Raw genomic sequence first — 26,988 nt, 5'->3', positions numbered from 1 at the left:
CTGTCGATGATCGTTTATTCCGTAGTTGACTAGTTACTGTTTTGCACAAAGATAACTACATTGTATATGCAAAAATGTTTCACGATTTTCAAGACCGCTTTCCTAACAGCTATTTCTAATTTAAAGGGTAGAACATTAGCCTATTCACACCTTGCTAATAGATATTTTAACAAACATCTCTGGATGGTCTGGTTCAATACCCTCTACTGGATAATAGATGATAAGCATGCTTGCTGCTTAGACTTCAAACATACCATGTGTTCTGATAGAAATGAAACTACTTATTCTATAGTAAGTCAAGGGTACATCGCTGAGGGATGTTGTATACATTAGTCAATACAGTTTTGAAGTGTGTTTATGTACAGATTTCAATATTCACAAAAGCAAACAGATGAAAATAGAAGCACTTGTTGTAAGAAATGATCTTGCAGCTGCGGCACTCTTCAAAGAATGCTGAGAGTGATGGATACAATGATTGACTTGTTGAAAAAGTAAGTATTACGTCTCAGTGTAGATGCGTGCATATACAGAGTTTGCATATACAGAGTTTTCATATGCAAACTGGCTGTGCAAAATCTCTTAGTATAATGTGAGTATAGGAAAAAGTGTTTGCATGATACATTGCTAACACGAGTAGTGTAAATCAAGACACTGGTTAAAAAAACCAATAAAAAAAGATTTGGTGGGCATTTAAAAATAGCCAGTATTCAAGTGTTCGTTAAAATCCATAGACGCATTTTGAGGATGTTTTAGGTGGGTACTTTTACAAGTTCTGAAGTACTTCAACGCCTTGACCACACACTGCAACCATTTCTCTACAACAGAATAACAATGATAAAAGAAGGCATGTCAGTCTAAGAGAATGTTTGAGGTTGAGCTGACTGGCCACTGGCAGCAAAGCGACACAAAGAAGGAAAAGACAACTAAAGACCTAACTTATTGGCTTGTCCCGGCGATGCAGGCGTCGGAGACCACCTGCTGCTTCTGACTCTGATAATCATGATTTGACTATAGTGAGACGCGGAGAAAGGATGTGCCCTTATTTGGAGAAATTGACAAGCAAACTTTCAGTGGGTCAGTCTTCATTTAATCACATCAAATGCTGTGATGCTACATAGTGAACACACACATGAGCCTTACCCATGTGAAGTTAGGCATGCTATATCTGCTATGTCAATGAACATGCTGCCACATAGATTCCAACCAGAAAGGCTACTCTTTTTACACCAGATATGAAGCCTCTGGTCCACAGAGCAGGTAATCAGTCTATCACCATACAAGGCAATTCCTACAAAGTGTTAGAAGACAATCAACATTTTACAACTACAGCTTCTGGGAAAATGCTCTGAAACCATAAAGTTTTCTTAAATTTATGTATTGTCAATACAATTAAAAATTTTGCCAAATTTACAATTTTTGAGTAATTATGACCGCATATTGTAGACTGAGAAGTAAAACTCTTGGCTGAGGCTTCATTAGAAACTAGTAATGGGATGACAACGCTTTCTCCCTCGTACTAAAGAACTCATGCAAACTCTGCAAGCATGAGGCTTATCTATTACTTCTCATGAAAAATTCAAGCCTCCGTATACAATTTCCTTAATTTCAACATCGTTGGTCAGCAAACATCGCATAATGGGGAAATATTGAATGACTCTAACCCGCCTGGGACAGCCTCGTATTACGGCCAACTGCTTTGAGTCACTGCATATTCACTGGGAGTAAATGACTTGTCAAAGCTTTGCCCTGAATAGAAGGCACTCGCTGAGCCGCATTCATAAAGAGCTTATCAATAGCACTCAAGACAAGGTGCTGCGTTGGGCAAACCATCATTTTCATGACATGTCTGATGAAAAATGAATATTCCTACTGGGCAGAATTTTCACACGAATCCAGCGACTATTGTCATACAAAATTGTTCAATTCGAGACAAGCCTGTGCCTCTTTTAACTAGGACGCAAAACAAACAGATGTTTTTTAACAAAGCATAATTTCTTTCGTGAGCTGCACAAAAACCATACCATAACTACTCTGAGATGAGAAACGAAAACTTATTTATCATGGTCTTTTTATGAAACTATAAAACTTTCTTTGCAATTCCAAAATCAATTAAGCGGTGTACTGCAGATAATGGGACAGAATTTGAAAATGGGAAACTAACGACCTATGATGCAGACGTATTCTTAAAAGTACTAATGTTAAGAAGCTAAGGCTAGCAACTATTCTTAAATAATGGAGTGTAGCCCAGGCCATGGAGAACTGCTCTTTTAAAGTGTGCTGGATAAAACTGAGACAACATACATAACCTCAGTTTAAATCCAAGGTCAAATGTCAAGATTACCGGTGATCTGGGCGGCGTGCTGTTGACTGTAGACCTGCTGACATAGCATTTTTCTTTCATGTGTATCTATCTCTGACACTACCACAGAGTTGTCATCTCCACCCGAGTAGAGAGTGAGTTTGCTACCGAAGAGGCAGCTCGAAGTAAGAGCATTTACGCCTGACTGATGACTCTGAATGGTCAGGAGAGGGCAAACTGAGACAGAAGGTTGAAGTTGGCAGGTCTGTGCGGATGGAAAAGAACACAGCAACTGATTTTGGATGAGGTCTGGAGAGAGGTTGAGAAGGATGATGGCTCCATCAGTTGCACTGACAGCCAACAAGAGTGGATTGCCTGTTCCAGAGCAAGAGTGGAGAGAGAGAAGGCAGTGAGAGTGCTCATATAGTCGAGTTGATCCAACACAAAGATGTTCCGTCTCGTCATTATAAACTGCTAGCCTGCGAACATAAACAAAAGCTTCTTTGCTGTTAGTAAAACTTTGAAGCAATTTGTGGACATACCAAGGTAAACAAATATAAGGTCATACGTATTATACGCTGAAGCAATATTTTTGGATAAAAATTAGCAGCATTATAAGGAAGTACAAAAGCAGATAGGAGCTGAAGAGATAATTTAGAATGCTAGCAGTGGTCTGCAGGTATGTACAGGGTCTCACCTGATGCAGCCATCAGAGCACGCTAACAAGAGTAAATGACGATCAGTTGTCAAGGGAACAGATGTGATGGCCATAACTCTATTATCCATAGAAATCTTCTCTTTTTTACTTGGACCTCTCGATAAGAACGTTGAGCAAACACTCAGTGTTTTCACTTTAGCCTCCGCTTCTTAAATAGTCGATGTATGACTTTTTTAGATGAACTCAATGAAACATAAATCCTGATACTTCATAAGAAATTTCCAACACAAACAATAAATAGAATATAAATGGTGGGTATTTAAATAAATTTCATGCAAATCCAACAGTCTTTCTATGCAGAAAAGATTTTATGAAAAACTATACAAAACACGTAATTCACACCTATCCTCAGCTTGGCAGCTACGAGCTGTGCCCTCCCTCCCCCAGTAAACACCATCAAGGTGTCTGGCTGAGAGAGACTGTATGCACATCTCATGCACTTTATACTTGAGATGTGCGAGTAGACATGAGTAGACTTGCGAGAAGCTGATAGTAAGTTGCTTCCTGTCTCATCAATAGCACTAGCCATAACACAGCCATCATCCCCTCCTGTTATAAGTATAGCCTGGGAATCGGTAGATAAAAGGTGGCCGCAGGTGACCTTCCCAATGTGGAAACTCGGCTGTAAATGAATAAACTGCTGATGAGAATTCATCATTGGGCCTCCTAAAGCTAAAGCTGAGCGAGGATGATACAAATGACCTTGCTTAAAATGTTTCAGAAATACATATACACATGAACTCTGACATATACACATGAACGCTTACATATACACAGGAACTCTCACATATACACAGGAACTACACAGGAACTCTCACATATACACAGGAGCTACACAGGAACTCTCACATATACACAGGAACTCTTACATATACACAGAAACTCTTACATATACACAGGAACTCTTACATATACACAGGAACTCTCACATATACACACAAGCTACAGAGTAAAAGTCCTTTCAGCTACTCAGTTCTCTGGCAACTATGTTGATGCTGAGTTGGTTATAAAGAATATAACAGAGTTGACATGAAAAAAACAATGATATAAATTATTGATTTAAGATTTGTTTTTTCCCAAAGAAAAAAATCACGATTTTTCTAAGGAATTTTACATAATTTGATGCAAATCAGTGTTTTTTGAACAAAATATCTCGTTTTGATGTGTGTATAAGAAATCTGTAAACACTCTTTTGTCATGAATTAGCCAGTGTGCTGGAGATAATTGACTGTATGTGTAGTACAGTGCTACAGAAGGACCTTTGAAGTTAGGACCTATGAGTTCATTTAGTAAACTCATAGCAAGATTAATTGTGAGGTAACAACTGTCACTGGTGGTCTTCCCTAACTAGTCTGTTTAATAAATGACATTATGATATGAAACTCTTTACTGCAATCAGCTCAAGAGCAAGTATTCGTTAGTATTGTTAATTCAAAAATAAGAAACCAGTTAGGTGCAAAAAAACTGGCAAGCTGGTATTTATATTTCGCATGATCAATCACATCGATCAAAGCTAGGAAAAACGTGCTTAAATATATCATAGGGCCTTTTCATATGAAACTGCAACTAGTTCTACTCCACTTACTTACATGTAGTTAGTAAATTATAATTTTATACGGCTGTTGAATGTGAGAAATATAGGAATTGTCAAATTATTGCATGGAAGTCACCAATACTGAAAAGTGATTTCACAAGCATTCTGATGTGCAATTCAATCACAGGCAATTTGCATGAGCAAATATGATTAGGAAAATTAAATTTGAAGAATTATTTACATCGAAAAAATTGATTTAAATAAAAAGAATTAGTTTTTTTCAAAAAAATAACCATAATTTTTTAATCTTAAAATATAGAATACAATGCAATAAGCAGCCATATTTTTAGACTAGAAATTCCGCTGTCATACAGCCCACGACCAAAGTGATAATGGAAAAAAGAAAGGGTACTGTTGATTGTTGATAAAGTTGTTGAATTCTACTAAAGAATTATCTGAATCAGATGAGTTGCTGTTATTAATTTGAGTAGCGTGTTGTTGAACATTAGCATTTGATGTAGATGGTTGCTGTGAGGACCTATTTATCCTCCTATTGCGCTGTAATAATTGAGAGACACGTGGACGGACACTGCGTCAGCCGTGAAGTGGTTTCTGGGAAGTTCTATGTCCATGGTAGTTGTCAAGTTGTTTTGAAATTAAACTCAAAAAGTCAATTATGCAACACAAAAGGTTGTAAAAAAATCACACCTAATCTACTACTATCTCAAAACTATGCTTTACAACCCGATTTTACCGAAAATCGCCACAAAACGCTTGAAAAGCTTGGTTTAATACAACAATAAATCACACTTAATCACACAAAAAATCACACTTAATCTACTACTATCTCAAACCTGTTTTACAACAATAAAAAAAATTAATTAAAGCTGTAGGCCTAACCTACTGTAGTGTATGTATTTTAACAACAATAAGGAAATATGTTTATTATAACTCTGAAATGCAAAATTAGAAGTAAAATGGCAAGCTACTGTGTACTATACACAGTTTGAAAGTTGGTTGTGTTGAATGTAGAATGGTTTTGATAGCGATCTTTAACAGAAAGCAAGTATGAGTAGCAGTGATCGCCTAAGACAGTGATCTCCTAAGACGGTGATGATAAAGTTCAAAAAACTGTCAATCAGATAATCAGAGAAACACTCACTGTTAGCTCTACAAATGATGTGTTACAACTTTTCTTAAATATCTGCACAGACTTGGCCCGAATGAAGACTACATAGAAAGCTTGAGCGTACTGCGTGAAATCCCAGCTTCTGTGACCTCCTCCGCAGTTCACCCGCAAAATAGCATAGTTTAGGGTGACATCATAGAGTATGATTTCAGTCTGTAGAAAATCGAGAAGAGAGTAATCACATACATAGTGAAAACGATTCGTACAGACAACCATACCTCTTTTTATTTAACTTTGAAATCAAACAGATATTTGTACAATACAGATGAGTGATAAATATCATCAACAAAGAGTCTGGAATTTTGACCAAAATATGAAATAAGCAAAAGTAACATAAAGTGAGTTGATGTTTGTGGAGTGTCTTATAGAAATATCCGTACATTGAGTGTTGTAATAATTGTAAGAGTTTAGAAGTTGGTGCTCAAACGTGTTCCCATTCATCTTACCGTATGAAACGCGACCAGTTTCACACCAGAATCATCATTATCAGGTATGAATCTAGCCAGCCAGTTGAACTCGGTGCTTATCTGCAAAAATAGCCATCCAAATGTCACTACTTGAAGGAGATAGAAGACTTATGTTAATAACGCAGCATATCTATCTCTCACATACAGCCTACCTTCTGCCTACCTACTGTCACACGGCAGCATATCTATCTCTCACATACAGCCTACCTTCTGTCACAGGGCAGCATATCTATCTCTCACATACAGCCTACCTTCTGCCTACCTACTGTCACACGGCAGCATATCTATCTCTCACATACAGCCAACCTACCTACTACCTACTGTCACAGGGCAGCATATCTATCTCACACATACAGCCTACCTACTGTCAGAGGGCAGCATATCTACCTCTCACATACAGCCTACCTACTGTCACAGAGCAGCATATTTATCTCTCACATATAGCCTACCTACTGTCACAGGACAGCATATCTATCTCTCACATACAGCCTACCTACTGTCACAGGGCAGCATATCTATCTCTCACATACAGCCTACCTACTGTCACACGGCAGCATATCTATCTCTCACATACAGCCTACCTACTGTCAGAGGTAAATGCGTAGCGTATTGTTTTTCACACTTACCTTCACTGAATCTAACATGAGGAGTTTCGCGGATGAGAGAGAATATTTATGGTAATGTCCATCGCGACCAATTGTGTGCAGGATATTCCCGTAGCTATACATATCAGTGAGACCTTTCTTGCCATGCACTCTGTAGAGAGTCATCTGCGGTTGAGCCAGACTCCTAGCTTCTTCCTGTGGCACAAGATTTCAAGTTAAAGTCATAGTCAGTAACATCAAGTTAAGCATCTCCTCATAGTTTGCAAATAGATTACAATCATTTATATATGAATACCTACCCGTATCAATTGATCACAGATCTAAGCCCTTTTTTGGAAGTAAAAATTTTGACAACTCTACATATTTCACGTGTCAACTATTCAACAAATAAAAATTCTATTCGACAAATGATGGCATAGTCAAAGAAAACTCGAGATCTTGGCCAGATATTTTGGATAGAGATAGAGAAATCATACTAAGCACACGATTAATCTGCCAGCCATTTAACGAACTCAATTGATAGCTTTAAGTTTAGTGCTCTAGTCCATCACATACATGTACACAGTGAACTAAACTTGAAGGCTGTCGAACACATTGATCTGCTTTTGGCACTGCATATTGATGCGAATCTTATATAGCCCGGTGAAATTGCATTACTATACTAAAAACTGGCCACTACTATACAAGACACCAAAACATATTGTAGTTTATTGCAACATTTACCGGCATCTGAACACATATTTGCCCAGCTCGTGATTCTTATTACTATCTGCAAAAACTCAGGCTATTAATTCTGGACAAATATCGAGAACATATCCCACGACAACATATAAAATATTAACCATCTATTGTATATACAGTGAAGATGTATGGTGGAAAAATCTACAAAGTTTGATGAGTGGTAGTAAGAGTTGTGCCCCGGCTGACACTCTCGCACAAAGAAGATAACTCAACTATAGAGAGGATGCTGGCACTATCAAAGTGTTGCTAAAGAGAAGATAACTCAACTATAGAGAGGATGCTGGCACTATCAAAGTGTTGCTAAAGAGAAGATAACTCAACTATAGAGAGGATGCTGGCAATATCAAAGTGTTGCTAAAAAAAAGATAACTCAACTATAGAGAGGATGCTGGCACTATCAAAGTGTTGCTAAAGAGAAGATAACTCAACTATAGAGAGGATGCTGGCACTATCAAAGTGTTGCTAAAGAGAAGATAACTCAACTATAGAGAGGATGCTGGCACTACCAAAGTGTTGCTAAAGAAAAGATAACTCAACTATAGAGAGGATGCTGGCAATATCAAAGTGTTGCTAAAGAGAAGATAACTCAATTATAGAGAGGATGCTGGCACCATAGAGTAATCTCCCCCCTAAAGTGATAACTGTGCATTCAACAACACGAGCGTTTCCGGTGCCAACAAGGAGCGTTTAGGCCACGACCCTTTTTTGTGCTAGTCAATCGTAGTAATTGACAGAACGATAACATCAGCCATGAGAATGATAATGAATTTCCACAGTTAAGATAGTAATTATTGCTCATATTAAAGAAATGATGATTATAGTTTATTACTCTAATATATGCTTATTATTTAAAGCAATTCAATACCTACATGCCTTGCAAAGTCACTGAATAGATAGTGTTAAGTAAGTGAGTTAATGCAATCAGTTACTCCAATGATATACAGCCCCCACACATGGGGGGCTGTATATCATTGGTTACTCATAGATAAGATAGATAGTCATACTGGGGTTGTATTACATTAGTGTGATGGGAAGCTAATCGACTGCCATCAACTGAAAGTATTGACATTGTATGGTGATAGAGTGATTCATTGACCCACAGTCCACAAACAGCCCTTGCATGTAATATTAGATTTCAATACATATCAATCAAATACATAGACTAGCTTGAAGCAAAGATGACCACTAGTTAGTGGACAACGTTGCTTGATGTAAGCAAGCAAAAAGCTTGAAAGAGTGGCAAATGTTGTTATATGTTAGATAAAAATAAATTATACTTAATTATACTAAATTTTAATTATTTAAAAATAAGATAGACTTTTTTATTACTTTATTTATTAAATATTTTTTATTGTAATCATAGCTAAACAGATTATATTTAGCCATTACTTGCTAATTATTTTACATTTAAACACATTTACAGTTTTTTTTTCCTAATTTATTTCAACAAAACACTTCTTTCATGATATGAAATTTAAAAGTTGTAGTTTTTTGAAAAAGCTTGAAAACCTTTACGGTTGTTTTCTTTTTCCTATTAATTCATTTTAACTGCTTAAAAATATTTTCTCATTATATGAAGTTTAAAAGTTAGAATGGTAAATGTTATATAAAAATAAATTTTCTGTCCAAAGACATTTTTATTACTCGGGCAACTCGGGTAGTACAGCTCATAGTTGATGGCAGTCGACTAGCTTCCCATCACACTAATGTAATACAACCCCAGTATGACTATCTATCTTATCTATGAGTAACTGATTGCATTAACTCATTTACTTAACACTATCTATTCAGTGCCTTTGCAAGTCATGCAGGTATCAGGAATTACGTGTATGTCACAATTTCCATTTCCATAAAATTTCCATATTAATTCCATTTCCATAACATTTCCATAATTTATTTCCATTTCATAAAATTTCCATAATTTATTTCCATATTAATTCTATTTCCATAACATTTCCTTACTTCATTTCTATATTATTTCCATAACATTTCCATATTATTTCCATTTCATAAAATTTCTATAATTCATTTCCATATTAATTCCATTTCCATAACATTTCCATAACATTTCCATATTATTTCTATTTCCATAACATTTCCCTTCTTCTCTTCCATAGTGTTTCTATATCATTTCCATAATTCATTTCCATTTCTATAAAATTTCCATATTTCTAAAATAAAATTTCCATATTCATTTCCCTAAACTTATGGAAATATTTATGTTTATGGAAACAATGATATACAGGGGGCTGTATATCATTGGCTGTATATCATTGCTGTACCCCCGTACAGCAATGATATACAGCCAATGATATACAGCCCCCTGTATATCATTGATGGAAATGGATATGAAAAAGTAAACATTTCCATAATATGTTTAGTGATCCTGGTAGGAATTGAATTGCTTTAAATAATAAGCATATATTAGAGTAATAAACTATAATCATCATTTTTTTAATATGAGCATTAATTACTATCTTAACTGGAAATTCATGCTCCTTGTTTAACCCTTTTCATGGCTGATGTTATTGATCTAGTCAATCACTACGACTGACTAGCACAAAAAAGAGGCGTGGCTTAAACACTCCTTGTTGGCACCGGAAATGCTCGTGGAGTTACCACTTTAGGGGGAGATAACTCTATGGCTGGCACTATCAAAGTGTTGCTAAAGAGAAGATAACTCAACTATAGAGAGGATGCTGGCACTATCAAAGTGTTGCTAAAGAGAAGATAACTCAAATATAGAGAAGATGCTGGCACTATCAAAGTGTTGCTAAAGAGAAGATAACTCAACTATAGAGAGGATGCTGGCACTATCGAAGTGTTGCTAAAGAGAAGATAACTCAGCTATAGAGAAGATGCTAGCACTATCAAAGTATTGCTAAAGAGAAGATAACTCAACTATAGAGAGGATGCTGGCACTATCACAGTGTTGCTAAAGAGAAGATAACTCAGCTATAGAGAAGATGCTGGCACTATCAGTGTTGCTAAAGAAAAGATAACTCAGCTATAGAGAGGATGCTGGCACTATCAAAGTGTTGCTAAAGAGCGGCATTTAACAATAAATAATGAAAGTAACGGCACGCTGTACAAATATGCGAAGAGAGCCAGCACATCCTTATATTCCATAGACAAACACGTGATTGTACTAGGAGACCAGATATATTTCAAACAATGGTTTATACGAAATGTTTCAGGTTTTGAGTTGGCAAACTGAGAAGTGATACCGACTACTTGAAGGGGATTATGTACCTGTATGTGCTGATCAAAAAATGCTGACTCTACTGCCCATAGTCATACAGAACCTATTTAACAGCTTCCAGGACTAGCGCTTGCTGGCTAGTCTAACAAATTAAGTCTTGCTCAAAATCCTGAACAGCCTTACATACCTGACAACCCTTTCATGAAATACAAAACATTCATTTAATAGCCTGTGTAGTCCCACTCACACACCTCTATTCTGTACAAGTGAATACTGCCATCCATGTCTGCGAGCACCAAGTAGTGAGCACCTGCTTCACCTGTCAACTGACAAGAGCATGCAGGAAACCATTGCTTCTGTTTAGGCAATGAGTACCGGTTTCTCTCTGATACAGATATATTCATCGAGCCTGTTCCCTCGACTTCATATTTCAGCTAAAATACAATTGGTAATACTTCAGTTTTTCAATAAGTCACACTTTCTACTCACGACGCATGCTTTAAAGAACCTGCTAATAGATGTCTTACCGCTACCTCACCATGCAAGCATTAAAGGAGCCCGCTAAAGACTGTCTAGCTGCTTGTAAACACACTTTAGATTATCTTGACAATATTTGGCTATAGCAGAACTCAAGCGCTAGTCAAATGCTGCACAAATGAGCGAAACAGACTGCAGAGACATTCCAATAGGTGCTACAATTTTTAGTCAAATCTCTTGAGAAATTTATAAATATAAATTGCAATGAAATCCAGTCACTTACACAAATTATTTGCAGTGCTTAACCAATTGCTTACATTTCATATTAGCCAATAGAATTCAGTAATTGTTTACATGTTAGCCAATAGAATTCAGTAATTGTTTACATGTTAGCCAATAGAATTCAGTACTTGTTTACATGTTAGCCAATAGAATTCAGTACTTGTTTACATGTTAGCCAATAGAATTCAGTAATTATTTCCATGTTAGCCAATAGAATTCAGTACTTGTTTACATATTAGCCAAAAGAATTCAGTAATTGTTTACATGTTAACCAATAGAATTCAGTAATTATTTCCATGTTAGCCAATAGAACTCACAATGAAATAGCCAATCGTAACAATGAGAAGCTAATGTACTAAGTAATACTTAGTACACTAGCTCCTTAAAAACCAAATTTTAATGAGCTAACTTATGCCAAGTTCTATTAAACTGCTCCAACCCAGAAAAGATACTTGCTATTTGATACTGTTGACTGCTTATGGATGCAGTTTTTATCACAGATTAAAAATACAACTCACTCCTGTAATTGCCTGGTGAATCTGCATATTTAATCTTGCTAAAAGACATTATATACACTTATCATGGAGATGCACTGCGAGGGCAGGTGTTAGTCAGTGTTAGTCAGTGTGAGCCCTAGTACTCACTACAGTTCCATTACTAATAGAGACTAGCAACTGGTGAGTATCCCTGACCCACTGTAACTTTAATAACTTCTCCTCAGATGCCTCGAACTCTGTCAGACCTGCAATATCATCAGGACTAAAGCTTCCGGTGTGCAGTTAGCAAACTATCCTAAATGCATTTGCGTAGATAAATAACAAATTTTATGGAGAAGAGACAATGCGTACTGAACACATAAAGAGCAGTAAGCTCAAAGACATGGAGTTAAAAAATGGCTACACACATCACCTGCTTGAACTGACAATACAGCAATTCAATTGGTGGATGTGAAAATGGCTGTAAACTCGTGAGATCACAGAAAATAAAACTGTAGGTAGATACATACCTTGTATTACTAAGAATCTGTCAATAAGGAGTAGCCTTATCAACCCAAAGGTTGTACCTAAGGCTATAAAAGTGAGTCCGTTAGATGCATCAGTGGTTGCAATGAGAGACCAGCTAGCACCACCTTCCAACAGCTTTGTGGAACACTACAGAGAAACAGAACAGGTAGTTGTCTGCAAGGTGGTACATGTAGGCATAATAGGTTGTGTCTGTAGAAGAGTACAGGCAGGTATAACAGGTGGTTGCGTCTGTAGAGAAGTACAGGTAAACATAGCAGGTGGCTGTGTTGTAGGGGAACACAGGCAGACATAAAGGGAGGGTGTGTTTGTAGGGGAGTACAGGCAGGCATAGCACGTGGTTGTGTCTGTAGTAGGAAAGTACAGGTAGATATGTCAGGTGATGTATATAGGAGAGTACAGACAGCCATAGCAGATGGTTGTGTCTGTAGTAGGAAAGTACAGATAGGCATGTCAGGTGATGTATATAGGAAAGTACAGACAGCTATAGCAGGTGGTTGTGTCTGTAGTAGGAAAGTACAGGTAGGCATGTCAGGTGATGTATATAGGAGAGGACAGGCAGACATAAACAGGTGTCGTATATAGGAGAGTATAGGCAGGCTTAAGCAGGTCATGTGTATAGGAGAGTAAAAGCAGGCTTAAGCAGGTGTTGTATATAGGAGAGTACAGGCAAGCATAAGTAGATGAAATATTCAGGAAAGTACAGGCAGGCATAAGCAGGTGTTGCATATAGGAGAGCACAGACAGGCATAAGCAGGTGATGTCTATAAAAGAGTAAAGGCAGGCTGAAGCAGGTGTTGTATATAGAAAAGTACAGACAAGCATAAGCAGATGAAATATTCAGGAGAGTACAGGCAGGCATAAGCAGGTGTTGCATATAGGAGAGCACAGACAGGCATAGCAGGTGATGTCTGTAAGGGAAGACAGGTAGGCATAGCAAGTAGTCGTCTGTAGGGAAGTTCAGGCAAGATTAACAAGGTTTGTTTGCAGGGAAACACAAGTAAATATAGCGATACTATTGATTGCAAAAGGGGAGATAGAAATAGGCATAAAGTATATAAGTTTATAGGGAAGGACAGGCTGGTAGTTACACCACTGAGAATTTTTAAATGCGCGAGAACAGCTCATCGATGACAACAGTAAAAGAACGCAAGTTAAAGTCTAGTGTGAAGGGAGACTATCATACAACAATGACACTAGTTGCAATGTGTTGAGGCCTCTAATGGTGCAGCTCTAATAATATAAACTAACGTGCGACAGATAGACAAACGTTACCTTTAACAGGTTATACCCATAGAGACAGCCTTTGTCTGTAAGTACAAAACAGCAGTGAGCTTGCACTTCAACTACTCGAGGGAAGTCAGCTTGACCTTCTATAGATACAGGGCTCTGAGCAGATATCTCTTCTAGATTGTCCTCGAGCAAAGAATCCAAGCGCCACATCCATACACTGCCATTAGCTCCTGTGGTAACCTGAATTGCATCAGCTCTAATTTCAACAAACAAACCTGCATCTACATTTGACTGAGGAAATAAACTTTGTTTTATGAACCAGTAGAATATGCTAAACCATGCTCCTCCAAAGACCTCGCATTAGATAGCATGACGGTCAGAAGGTGCAGCATCCAACTCTGCGCTGCCATTCATATACTAAGAGTTAAATCTGCTAGTCAAATCAATACACACTACAGTATGCCAGTTATTATTAGTGGTTAATGTTATTGATGTATTATGAACAGGTAAGGAAGGAAGCACGTACCATGTGATGGCTGCTAACAGATATGCTCCAGACACTTCCACTCTACAAGAAAGTCATCATATCAGAAAATCCTGCCAGGCCAATGATGACTGAATGACGGAACATCTGTGATTGAATAATACTACTACTACATATACTACTACATATACTACTACATATACTACTACATATACTACTACATATGCTACTACATATACTACTACATATACTACTACATATACTACTACATATACTACTACATATACTACTACATATACTACTACATATACTACAACATATACTACTACATATACTACTACATAAACTACTACATATGCTACTACATATGCTACTACATATACTACTACATATACTACTACATATGCTACTACATATAATACTACATATACTACTACATATACTACTACATATACTACTACATATACCACTACATATACTACTACATATACTACTACACATACTACTACACATACTACTACATATACTACTACATATACTACTACATATACTACTACATATACTACTACATATGCTACTACATATACTACTACATATACTACTACATATGCTACTACATATAATACTACATATAATACAACATATACTACTACATATACTACTACATATACTACTACATATACTACTACATATACTACTACATATACTACTACATATACTACTACATATACTACTACATATGCTACTACATATACTACTACATATGCTACTACATATACTACTACATATACTACTACATATACTACTACATATACCACTACATATACTACTACATATGCTACTACATATACTACTACATATACTACTACATATACTACTACATATACTACTACATATACTACTACATATACTACTACATATACTACAACATATACTACTACATATACTACTACATAAACTACTACATATGCTACTACATATGCTACTACATATACTACTACATATACTACTACATATGCTACTACATATAATACTACATATAATACAACATATACTACTACATATACTACTACATATGCTACTACATATACTACTACATATACTACTACATATACTACTACATATGCTACTACATATACTACTACATATGCTACTACATATACTACTACATATACTACTACATATACTACTACATATACCACTACATATACTACTACATATGCTACTACATATACTACTACATATACTACTACATATACTACTACATATACTACTACATATACTACTACATATACTACTACATATACTACAACATATACTACTACATATACTACTACATAAACTACTACATATGCTACTACATATACTACTACATATACTACTACATATGCTACTACATATACTACTACATATGCTACTACATACATGTATACTACTACATATGCTACTACATATGCTACTACATATACTACTACATATACTACTACATATGCTACTACATATACTACTACATATACTACTACATATGCTACTACATATACTACTACATATACTACTACATATACTACTACATATACTACTACATATACTACTACATATACTACTACATATACTACTACATATGCTACTACATATACTACTACATATGCTACTACATATACTACTACATATACTACTACATATACTACTACATATACCACTACATATACTACTACATATGCTACTACATATACTACTACATATACTACTACATATACTACTACATATACTACAACATATACTACTACATATACTACTACATAAACTACTACATATGCTACTACATATGCTACTACATATACTACTACATATACTACTACATATGCTACTACATATAATACTACATATACTACTACATATACTACTACATATACTACTACATATGCTACTACATATACTACTACATATACTACTACATATGCTACTACATATAATACTACATATACTACTACATATACTACTACATATACTACTACATATGCTACTACATATACTACTACATATACTACTACATATACTACTACATATACTACTACATATACTACTACATATACTACTACATATACTACTACATATACTACTACATATACCACTACATATACTACTACATATACTACTACATATACTACTACATATGCTACTACATATACTACTACATATGCTACTACATATACTACTATATATGCTACTACATATACTACTACATATACTACTACATATACTACTACATATACTACTACATATACTACTACATATACTACTACATATACTACTACATATTTACAAATACTATGCTGGCATGGAGGGTAAAGCAATTAAAAGCCAGGAAACCTCTAGCCTTGCAACCCATAATGCTCCATTAGACCCATTGAGCACCGGGAGGAGGGGAGTCAAACAGCTGATGAGAGAGCTTGATAAAAGCAAAACAACTGGCTTTCTGTAGAGTATGCAGAGGACATCTGCATTCCAGTTTACCATATCATCAATTGTATGCTGAGCACCACTGAATACCATGCTACCTAGAAGTGAGCTCAAATCTCTCCTATCCCCAAGTGCAGCAGCACTCAGAAGAGATCAAAGAGCTTTTTTCAGTTTTTTTAATAATGGGACTATCTATACATAAGTAAGTGAGTGAGCCAAATCATTTCAATACTGTCAAACATATAAATACTATACTATATGTGTGGATAAGAAAGTGAAATAAATTTTACCCCTTTTTCTCCCATTTTTGAACAGATGTGGCAAGAGAATAATAAGATAGTATATGAACAGCTTACGTTATGGCTCCTTAACCTCCTTTTAATGAGGCCGTGCTCATCCCAAACTATCACATATCCATCCTGCAAATACACAGGGCAGTTGAAGGATAATAATATAATAACACACAATGCTAGCATAAGTATACAGAATATCTATAAGGTGAATGTTGCGTGTTTATATACCACTGTGAGGTTTCTGTTTGGTCACGTTCAGATGAAACAATCTGTTAACATCAGGTTGCTAAGCTGAGAAATTTATATAGAAACACTAAATATAGATCATTTGAAGCGATGGTTATCTTCCAACTGGCTAAACTGTACAAACATATTTGATCTTGGCCAGTCAATTGATGACTTTCACTTACCAAACTGCAGTTTCGAGAAATTCCAATATTGAATATATAGAAAATTACTTAACGTGTTGAGTCAAACATTTGCTCAATTCCATATCGCTTGTTGAAAATTTAGGCTGAGAGATGATTTTCAAACAACTGGGAACGCAAGTTCTTCTTACCTTCACAGTTTTTGTATGTCTGCTGTCTAACAGTATAGTTACAAAAAATGATATGATGGCAGCATATATCCAGTTGTATTGGCAACCGCTCCTGCACAACAAATTGAGCATTTTAAATCACAAGAGATGATGGCATAATTTTACTGCAATACTTCATTTAAAAAGAAACTATTGGCAGGCAGTTTCGTGTTCGTTCTTAGACCAACCTCTCCAATGCTAATGATACGCCTGCTGTCTAGCACGACAGCGCTCCAAACTCGACATGTGTGTCCGTTGAGAACTGCTAGTAGGTCAAACTCTACATTAGACCAAGTCTTCTCTTTGCATGAGTCATACTTCCAACGCCATAGATGTATAGAGCGATCATCAGAAACTGAGCACATGAGACGATTGTCCATGTGGACATCGATGTCAAATATCACACCCTGAATAGTGAACGACAAAGACACTAGCGACTGACAATGCAAGAGTGAACAATCGCAAGATACTAATACATTTACCTTTTGGTAAACAATATGGAGTTGTGTTGTCCTTACAGATTATCTATAACAATTATTATAAGATTGGAGTAACTTTTGCATCAACCAAACATTCAACACACCCAAAAACAGAAGTTAATAATCATTGGTTGCTAACCATATCGGAGACAGTAGACTGTGTAGCACACAAGGAAACAGCGAGAGAAATACCTTGTGACCATAGAGGCTGTGAGTGAGAGGAGACTTGCAGGCGAGAGAGTCAGCAGTCCACAATATTACTGTGTTAAATACGGTTCCCGCGACTACTGCCAGCTCACCACCATCTTTAGCTGGCCGTCGACACGCTGAGGGAAGAATCTTAGCTGAGTATCTAAGTAGATGTTAATGATTATAACTATGCGAGTCACTTGAAACCCTGCCTTAGAAAAAAGTTGGAGCAGTAAAAATACAAGGCTGCAGACTAAAATTTAAACATAATAGAGGAAAGAGGTTAACAATTAACAGATCAAATGCTCCTATGTACACATAAATTCAGCAATATTTAACTGCGGTTATACACAGTCAACACCCCAGCCTACACTTGCATTTTGTGACAAACTGTATGAGTTAAACTTATAATCTACACTGTGTACTGAACATGTGCAGTTAGATTTATAATCTACACTGAGTGTACTGAACATGTGCAGTTAGACTTATAATCTACACTGAGTGTACTGAACATGTACAGTTGGACTTATAATCTACACTGAGTGTACTGAACACGTATAGTTAGACTTATAATTTACACTGAGTGTACTGAACACGTGCAGTTAGACTTATAATCTACACTGAGTGTACTGAACACGTGCAGTTAGACTTATAATCTACACTGAGTGTACTGAACACGTATAGTTAGACTTATAATTTACACTGAGTGTACCGAACACGTACAGTTAAACTTATAATCTACACTGAGTGTACTGAACATGTCTAGTTAGACTTATAATCTACACTGAGTGTACTGAACATGTACAGTTAGACTTATAATCTACACTGAGTGTACTGAACACGTGCAGTTAGACTTATAATCTACACTGAGTGTACTGAACATGTGCAGTTAGACTTATAATCTACACTGAGTGTACTGAACATGTACAGTTGGACTTATAATCTACACTGAGTGTACTGAACACGTATAGTTAGACTTATAATTTACACTGAGTGTACTGAACACGTGCAGTTAGACTTATAATCTACACTGAGTGTACTGAACACGTGCAGTTAGACTTATAATCTACACTGAGTGTACTGAACATGTGCAGTTAGACTTATAATCTACACTGAGTGTACTGAACATGTGCAGTTAGACTTATAATCTACACTGAGTGTACTGAACATGTGCAGTTAGACTTATAATCTCAACACAGACTACAAACTAATGCATGAGGATACAAGATGCAGTTGACATCAGAGAGATAACAATCAATGAGATTTCCTTTAACATCACAGCATAAAAGCCTGTTGTGAGCGGTGATGACAGCATACTGGAGAGTTTGCTGCTCATCTGTGTCTAGCCACTGCAGGTCACAAATCCAATCATCTAGCCTCCTCAGTGGGGACACAACTCTATAGCAGAAAGAATAGCAACAGCGTATGATGCTGATATGTAAGACAGCTTGCCATACTGTTCCTCATGGAAAAATGAAAGTTCATAGTCTATGAAATAAATTGTAAACTTACTTCATTCTATGATCAGTATCAAATTGGCAAATGACCACAGCCTTCTGACCAAATACAGCAATATGTTTCTCCGGGCCTATGAAATAAATTCACTAGATTTATATATTTGAAAATGACCAGTACACTGCTTCATCATGTGAGGAAAAAACCGACACGTAAGTCTTTGATCCACGATCTGTGGTGATAGAAATTGAATAATCTATTCAAAAGCTAGCATTCCTATATGATATTATTACCACATGGAGCAGAACACAGTTGAGCTGATTTCCGCCTCGATATAACATTTTCCGACATGTGATGTAAAATTCAGCAGTCTTTAACTTTACATTTTGCGATTGCAACTTCAAATGTTGCAATTTCCAAAATGCAATATCTGAAGTTCCTTGAAATTTTAGTTGAATAAGTTAAAATGAAGCATTGAGAAGTGAAAATAAAAACATGAAAATAGGAATAATATAATTAAGTCAAGTTAGTTTAAACTTCACAAATTCTAGGTTAGAATACCCCTGAAGCTATGCATCGGCCATGCATCGGCAAGCGCATACACTGTACGTGTAATTATATTCACCCCTACTAATAATAATAATACAATAATACTCTTCTTAGTGATTATTTATTGATTTACTTATTGTTTCTCTCTTTGCATCGTCATAATGCATTTGTTTTATTACAAGTTACAACTATCTGTAGTATCTATCAAGGAATTGATATACATTTATGTATAGATTTCTAAGCTGTGAAACAAAATAAACAAACAAATTTCTGCGTGTTCTTAGGCCCCTTATATGAGATTTTTGATTCAACATACAACGACATTAATATATGAACTGAACATGTAAGTAAAGGTCTGCAGACATTACTACTGCTCATACAAGGTGAGCAGTAGTAGAGGTCTGAGGACACGACTACTGCTCATACAAGGTGAGCAGTAGTAGAGGTCTGAGGACACGACTACTGCTCATACAAGGTGAGCAGTAGTAGAGGTCTGAGGACACTACTACTGCTCATACAAGGTAAGCAGTAGTAGAGGTCTGAGGACACTACTACTGCTCATACAAGGTGAGCAGTAGTAGAGGTCTGAGGACACTACTACTGCTCATACAAGGTGAGCAGTAGTAGAGGTCTGAGGACACTACTACTGCTCATACAAGGTGAGCAGTAGGAGAGGTCTGAGGACACTACTACTGCTCATACAAGGTGAGCAGTAGTGGAGGTCTGAGGACACTACTACTGCTCATACAAGGTGAGCAGTAGTAGAGGTCTGAGGACACTACTACTGCTCATACAAGGTGAGCAGTAGTAGTGTCCTCAGACCTCTACTACTGCTCATACAAGGTGAGCAGTAGTAGAGGTCTGCAGACATTACTACTGCGCATAAAAGGTGACTATTTCTAACTACTAGCACTCTGTAATTTAAATTTATTCATCGCATATGATAAGAATTACAATAACGGAGTTAAAACAAACAATAGCGATGACATCAATTAGGAGCATGAGCAATTAATAAACTCTGTAATTTCCGATGTAGAAGCCAACCTTTACTTTTACACATACCAGCATTTCTACTAGAAACAATCGTGTTGAGATTCAGCATTTTTATCAACAAACAAGAAGCTTTTTAAAAACATAATTGGTAACACTTACAATACATATAATAAAAGGAATCGGAGTACTAAAGGTTGTAGTTTATAGTCATATTTAAAATGAGTAATTTTGTCTAAAATCACAAAGAATCGACTGCGATTCTTATCTGTAATACTGTTGGTAAACATCAGAGAATTGTAGCCTATTTTGAATTTCTACCAGTGGCAACTTACCAATGCAGAATCCATAAATGACAGCTCCCTTGAGTACAACTTGATGATACAAAGATACCCATTCATCAGATATGAGTTCCTGAAGGTGCACTTTTGAGCCGGCACCTATTTAACAAAGATACCACAGAGAGCATGATATGCCCCGGGACACTAAAACAAAAACTATGAACAGCAAATATCAACAAACCAGAAAAATGAATAGTATATAGCAGAGCTAGGATACTCACCAGTGAACAAATGTAGGCTTTGATTATTTGTGAGAGATTTCACTAACTTTACAGCAGTGACTCTCTGAATAGAGCACTTCAGTTCACCCAAAGAACTCATGCTGACTTCCAAATGGTTGCCTGAAAGGTTATTTATAATGTCATGTGTAGTTTTCTAAGAACCTAAGAACAAGCCAGCTCCTCTTTACAGAGTTAAATTAAGTAATAACAATTTTATACACATGTAAGAATCTTGCCAAGAAATTGAAACAAAGTATGGATGCTTTAACTTATGGGATTCGCCACATATAAAAATATAGTATATTATAGTATAGTATAGCCCTAGTATATTATTACATATGCCCTAGTAAAGATATAAGAGCATTAATGAACATGTTGCTAAATAGACAGTTGATGGTGCAGAATAAGCCAAATTAATCACAGAAAAACATAACTAAAAATAACTTAATTTCTGAAGGTCGATAAGGAATGTGCAAAAGTAAAAATGTGAATTACACAGAGGCTGTTCAAAATAGAAACAGAGAACGATTGCATGCAAAAGGCAAGAGGTTTACCTGCAGGGCTTTGCGAGCTATTTATGTCAATCTTAGAGAATTTTTCACTGCACAAATATCTAGCAAATTTAGAATTTCATGTGACATTGAGTGACTCGTAGACTTTATGGCTACAGCATGAATGGCCAACAACACAAAACCTATGTGTGTCACATCTATATCTAAAACAGTATATTGTGAATTATATATGCACAAGGTTTTATAAAATATATAGAAAAATAGATTTGCCAAGTTAGACATTTTAAGAGAATTGACCTTTGGCACTGAAAAATTGATTTTTTATTTAAACCATTTTGTACCGTACTATTGTCATGTTTTTACAACTAAAATGCTTATGCTGCCTGTTATAAACTTGTGTAAAGGTTAACACAACATTTGGTAGCTTTACAGGAAACCCTAAGTTGAACAATTTTACATGTAGGCCTATATTCTATCAACATTGCACAAAAACTTAAGTTTTTCATCGAAACATCCCACAATTAGTTTTACATGTATTTGGGAATATTGTAGTTTTATATAAGGATGCTTGAATAATTCTGAAAACATTAAACATTTGGAATAACATATAAAGAAATAGTGTTTCATTTATCTAACCTTTTTATGCAATTTGTGTGCACTCAGACATCAAATATACTATGGAACGGCGACAGGACAACTATGAGTGTTGTATTATGGGATTTGTTAGGCTCAGGCTATATTGGTGTCTGAGCTCAAGGCAGTACAGGTGGTAATTACGGTGAGTGCATAAAGCTGGATAAAGCTAGTGGGTAAAGCTAGTAGATAAGCTAGTGTAAGGCAGTATAGGGGAGGATATAAGGAAGTGTAACGAAAGACCGAGGCTCTTCTTCATCTTCACATCAGTACATGTGAGTACATCGATTTATACAACATGGCGCAGTTGACAGGATTCTGATTTTTTTTTCTTTGTGTGGAGGTTACGAAGAGGTTACGAAGGTGAAGGTGACAATAGACGCCCTATTATGAAAGGTAGAGGTAGGTTAGTGCCACTATTGAGAGCTATTGGGCACAGTGGTAGAGAGGTATTGAGGAGTGCAGGGTTTAACGTAGATGGCGTAAATTCTACTTATGAAGAGGCAGTGGAGGTTTTGCAGGATTATTATGGTAGACAAGAGAGTATGTTCGTAAAGGGGCATAAGTTTCTGACGGCTAGGCAGGCACTTGGAGAAAGTGATAGAGAATATTTACAACGGGTAGAGAGTTTGAGCAGATATGCGGAGGTGACTAACAATAATGATAGGGTAAGGTTTGCCCTTATAGTGGCGGTAAACGGGTTGAGAGATAGAGAAGTAAGCAGAGATTTAATGAAGAACGCCAATCTGACTTGGGAGTTGTTACATGAGGCATTGAGGGCTCGTGAGATGGCGAATCATTCAGACAGGTTCGTGAGAGCAGATAGTAGAGGTAGTGATTTAAAAAGTGAGGTTAAGAGAGAAGTAGCAAAGGTATCAGAGTTTGATAGTCGAGCGCAGTACAGGAGTAATGATAGAGATAGAAGTTATGATTCAGCAGGTAGATCTTCCCCTAGGGGTAGCCCTAGGAGTAGTAGAGAGTATTATGGTAGTGAGGAGCATGATACTAGTAGATATAGGACAAGAGGCAGGGAGTATAACAAGGACAGTGGCAGTAGGAAGTATAGAGACAATAGCAGGGAAAGGTATGTCTCTAGACATGGAGAAAACAGTAGGGAAAGTAGAGATAGAGTTTGCTATAATTGCAGAGGTAGTGGTCATGAGATGCGGAGTTGTCCCCACATTAAATGTTTTTCTTGTGGACGGCGAGGACATGTATCCCGTTATTGCAGGGATAAGGGAGGAGATGTAGGTTACGATAGACGAGGTAGCAGCAGGAGGTCAGGAGGTAGCCGTGATAGTAGCTATGAGCGATATGGCAGCAGGGATATTAGTAGGGAGAGGTACAGGGGCCGAGAAAGCCCCCGCAAGATGAGAGACAAGTCTAGTAGGTACAGGGACAAAAGTATGGATAGGTTTGAGGGGGAGAAGTATAAGGAGAGGCGCGAGACGAGCCGGTATGATGAAGGGTACCGGGATAATAATAAGGGCAGAAGTGTTAGATTCTCTGGTTATAGAGATAAATATGGTGAAGATCAATGACTAGGCCAGGGAATTGTGCAGTATTTAGAAGTTAATGGAGTAAATGTAGAGTTTACGTTTGATACTGGGGCTGAGGTGTCTATGGTAACCGAGGCAACAGCCAATAAGTTGGACCTATGGTTAAAGAAACCGTCGACAGTTTTAGAAACTGATGATGGTAGTGAGTTAAAAGTGGTTGGAAGTGTAATAGTTCATTTGGAAAGTAAAGACAGGCATATGGATGCTGAAGTTCATGTGGTGAAAGGATTGAGAACGAACTTCTTGGGCATAACTGAGTTGAGGCAGCTTAAATTATTTGCTGTTGTAAATGCGTTATGCGAAAGTAAGTTTGAGGCTGTTAAGGAGTGTAGAAGTATTAAGCCAGTTAAGCCGTTTTTGTCGAGAACCATTTTTGCTGGGTCAAGTTATGTTTCAGATGATGTCAAGTTGCAAAACCTGACAAATAAGTCTGACAGAGAGAGCGAAGTTAAGAAAGGTCACACAGGTCAAGATTGGTGGACTTGTAAAACCAAGGGAGTGAAGAGTAGCGAATACGTGGAAATTGGTAGTCAACAGGGGACAGCCCGAGGCACCAGAGATGTGCAAGTGTCTATGGGGTGTGATAGAGAACAGAGTCACGATGAGGTAAGGGAAGGTGCTGAGAAAGTAGCTGAACCAGTGTCTGTAATGGAAAAGGTTTGCTCTTTTTAGCTGAGGTATCCAGCAATGGAATGTTAGACAGAGAAGGCCATGAGAAAAAGGTAGCAGAGATTGAAAAAGAGGAAAGGGAGGTGCGGAGGAAGTCGAAGGAGAAATTGGCTAAGCTGAAAGCCAAACGGGAGGCAGCAGTCATGGAGTTGGAAAATGTCAAGGCTTTCAGGGTAGTGGTGCAGGAGTTAGCCGAGGTTCAGAGGAGAATTGCTGGTAGCAGACCTGCACTGGTTGCAGGTGAGGTCGAGCTAGATAGGTCTGGGCCTATGCCAACTCCCAGCTCTGTGGTGCCATCCCCTGTGCAGCCGGTTACGGCCCAGGTGAAGACCTCCCACAGGAAGCCTGTCGAGCCTGCCTCTTACTGGGGAGAGCGAGGTAAAGACGGAAGAGACGGAGATGAGGTTGAGGAGTCATTACTGACCCAACCAAAAGACTCCGGGCTAGTCAGGGTTGGTGGAAGTAGTGTTGGAGATGTTGGTGGAAGGAGTGTTGGTAGTGACAGTGGTCACGGTAAAAGTATTGGTAGCGGCGGAGGTCAGGGTGATGGAAAAGCCAGTGCAGACTGGCAATGGAGCTGGCAGTAGCGAGAAGAGTACTTTAGATGGTGGCACAGGGTCAGACAAGCCAGAGGCATAGCCTATGGAGACTGCCCTAATGGAGTCAGGTAACGAGCAACACAAGTAAGGTAAGTTACTACGTCTGCTTGTTGGTAGTGATGGAGTGGCCCAAAACAAAAAGAAAAAAAAGAAAGGGCATGTTGTATTATGGGATTTGTTAGGCTCAGGCTATATTGGTGTCTGAGCTCAAGGCAGTACAGGTGGTCTTGGTAATTACGGTGAGTGCATAAAGCTGGATAAAGCTAGTGGGTAAAGCTAGTAGATAAGCTAGTGTAAGGCAGTATAGGGGAGGATATAAGGAAGTGTAATGAAAGACCGAGGCTCTTCTTCATCTTCACATCAGTACATGTGAGTACATCGATTTAAACAACAATGAGAATCATCAAGTATCATAGTGAATTAGACAATGATAGAACAAAAATATGATACCACTTATAATAATTGTGCAAACGACAGGTTTCGTGACAGGAGACAGTAGATATAACTTTAAGGTTAAAATTACATCTTTCAACAGGATATTTCGTTTTATTCAAAATTGATTATCACCATATTTTCAGCAAGTGGCTGTCTTGTTTGTATTATTTTTACGCATTACTTATTTTTAAAACTATTCACTAAAGCATAGAATCTAATGAATTGAACGGTCACCCTGTTATGACTGGATAGTTTAGCTCTATATCAATGAGGAATAATAGAAAAGCATAATAAATAATTGATAGGTTGTTAGGAAAAGAAGGTATCGAATGCTTGCTTGAAAAATTTACAATGAAAGAGATTTTTAAATATGGAGTAGGCTATAAATCTGGATGACATGATGCAAGTGTCAGTTGCCTGCTTTTAGCAACTACGGGCATGGAAGAACATTTCATTGAATGCTGCTACGGTAGTATGCATTTAAAAATTTTTCATTCAATGTTGACATAAGAACATTAATAAGCATTGTAAGTCGGCGCTGTGGCTATACCAGATTATTTTTCATTGTGGGTTCCTTATACAGTAACTGGTGCCAAATACTTCAACGCTTCCAAATAGGCAGGCCTTTTCATAAAACGTGCGGAGACTGAGGTTTGTGCGTTTAAGTAGGGCGGAGAACACATGGAGTCACGCAATATCTGTTGTTCCAAAAAACTAGTGCTAAATTAAGTAGCACAACTTGAAGCAGTTAGTTGATAGCGTAGGCGATTCTTT

The 26,988-nt window shown here is 37.1% G+C and overlaps 1 protein-coding gene across 3 annotated transcripts; it reads right to left on the bottom strand.

Moving 5' to 3' along the window:
- Positions 1–359: 359 nt before the first annotated feature.
- Positions 360–26,828, bottom strand: LOC137404037 (tRNA (34-2'-O)-methyltransferase regulator WDR6-like). 3 transcript variants are annotated; one of them, XM_068090193.1, is made up of 21 exons: positions 26,765–26,828; positions 21,808–21,927; positions 21,581–21,685; positions 19,764–19,839; positions 19,476–19,649; positions 18,255–18,414; positions 17,772–17,990; positions 17,070–17,132; positions 14,296–14,337; positions 13,812–14,009; positions 12,521–12,665; positions 12,159–12,256; positions 11,007–11,189; positions 6,834–7,007; positions 6,187–6,267; positions 5,714–5,893; positions 3,360–3,639; positions 2,997–3,165; positions 2,342–2,778; positions 1,141–1,288; positions 360–815 (listed from the first exon to the last, which is right to left on the bottom strand). In XM_068090193.1, the coding sequence occupies exons 2-21, from the start codon at positions 21,905–21,907 to the stop codon at positions 764–766; spliced, it is 3,084 nt and encodes a 1,027-aa protein (XP_067946294.1). In that variant the 5' UTR covers positions 21,908–21,927; positions 26,765–26,828; the 3' UTR covers positions 360–763. The 3 variants fall into 3 exon arrangements, with proteins under 3 accessions (XP_067946294.1, XP_067946302.1, XP_067946307.1); XM_068090201.1 differs by having other exon boundaries at positions 2,997–3,162; XM_068090206.1 differs by lacking the exon at positions 17,772–17,990.
- Positions 26,829–26,988: the final 160 nt, after the last annotated feature.

The sequence above is a fragment of the Watersipora subatra genome, chromosome 1 (assembly GCF_963576615.1).
Source record: "Watersipora subatra chromosome 1, tzWatSuba1.1, whole genome shotgun sequence".
In the NCBI taxonomy this organism is placed as follows: domain Eukaryota; kingdom Metazoa; phylum Bryozoa; class Gymnolaemata; order Cheilostomatida; family Watersiporidae; genus Watersipora; species Watersipora subatra.
Note: the sequence above shows the minus strand (reverse complement) of the source record. Positions and strands in the feature narration are given on the sequence as shown.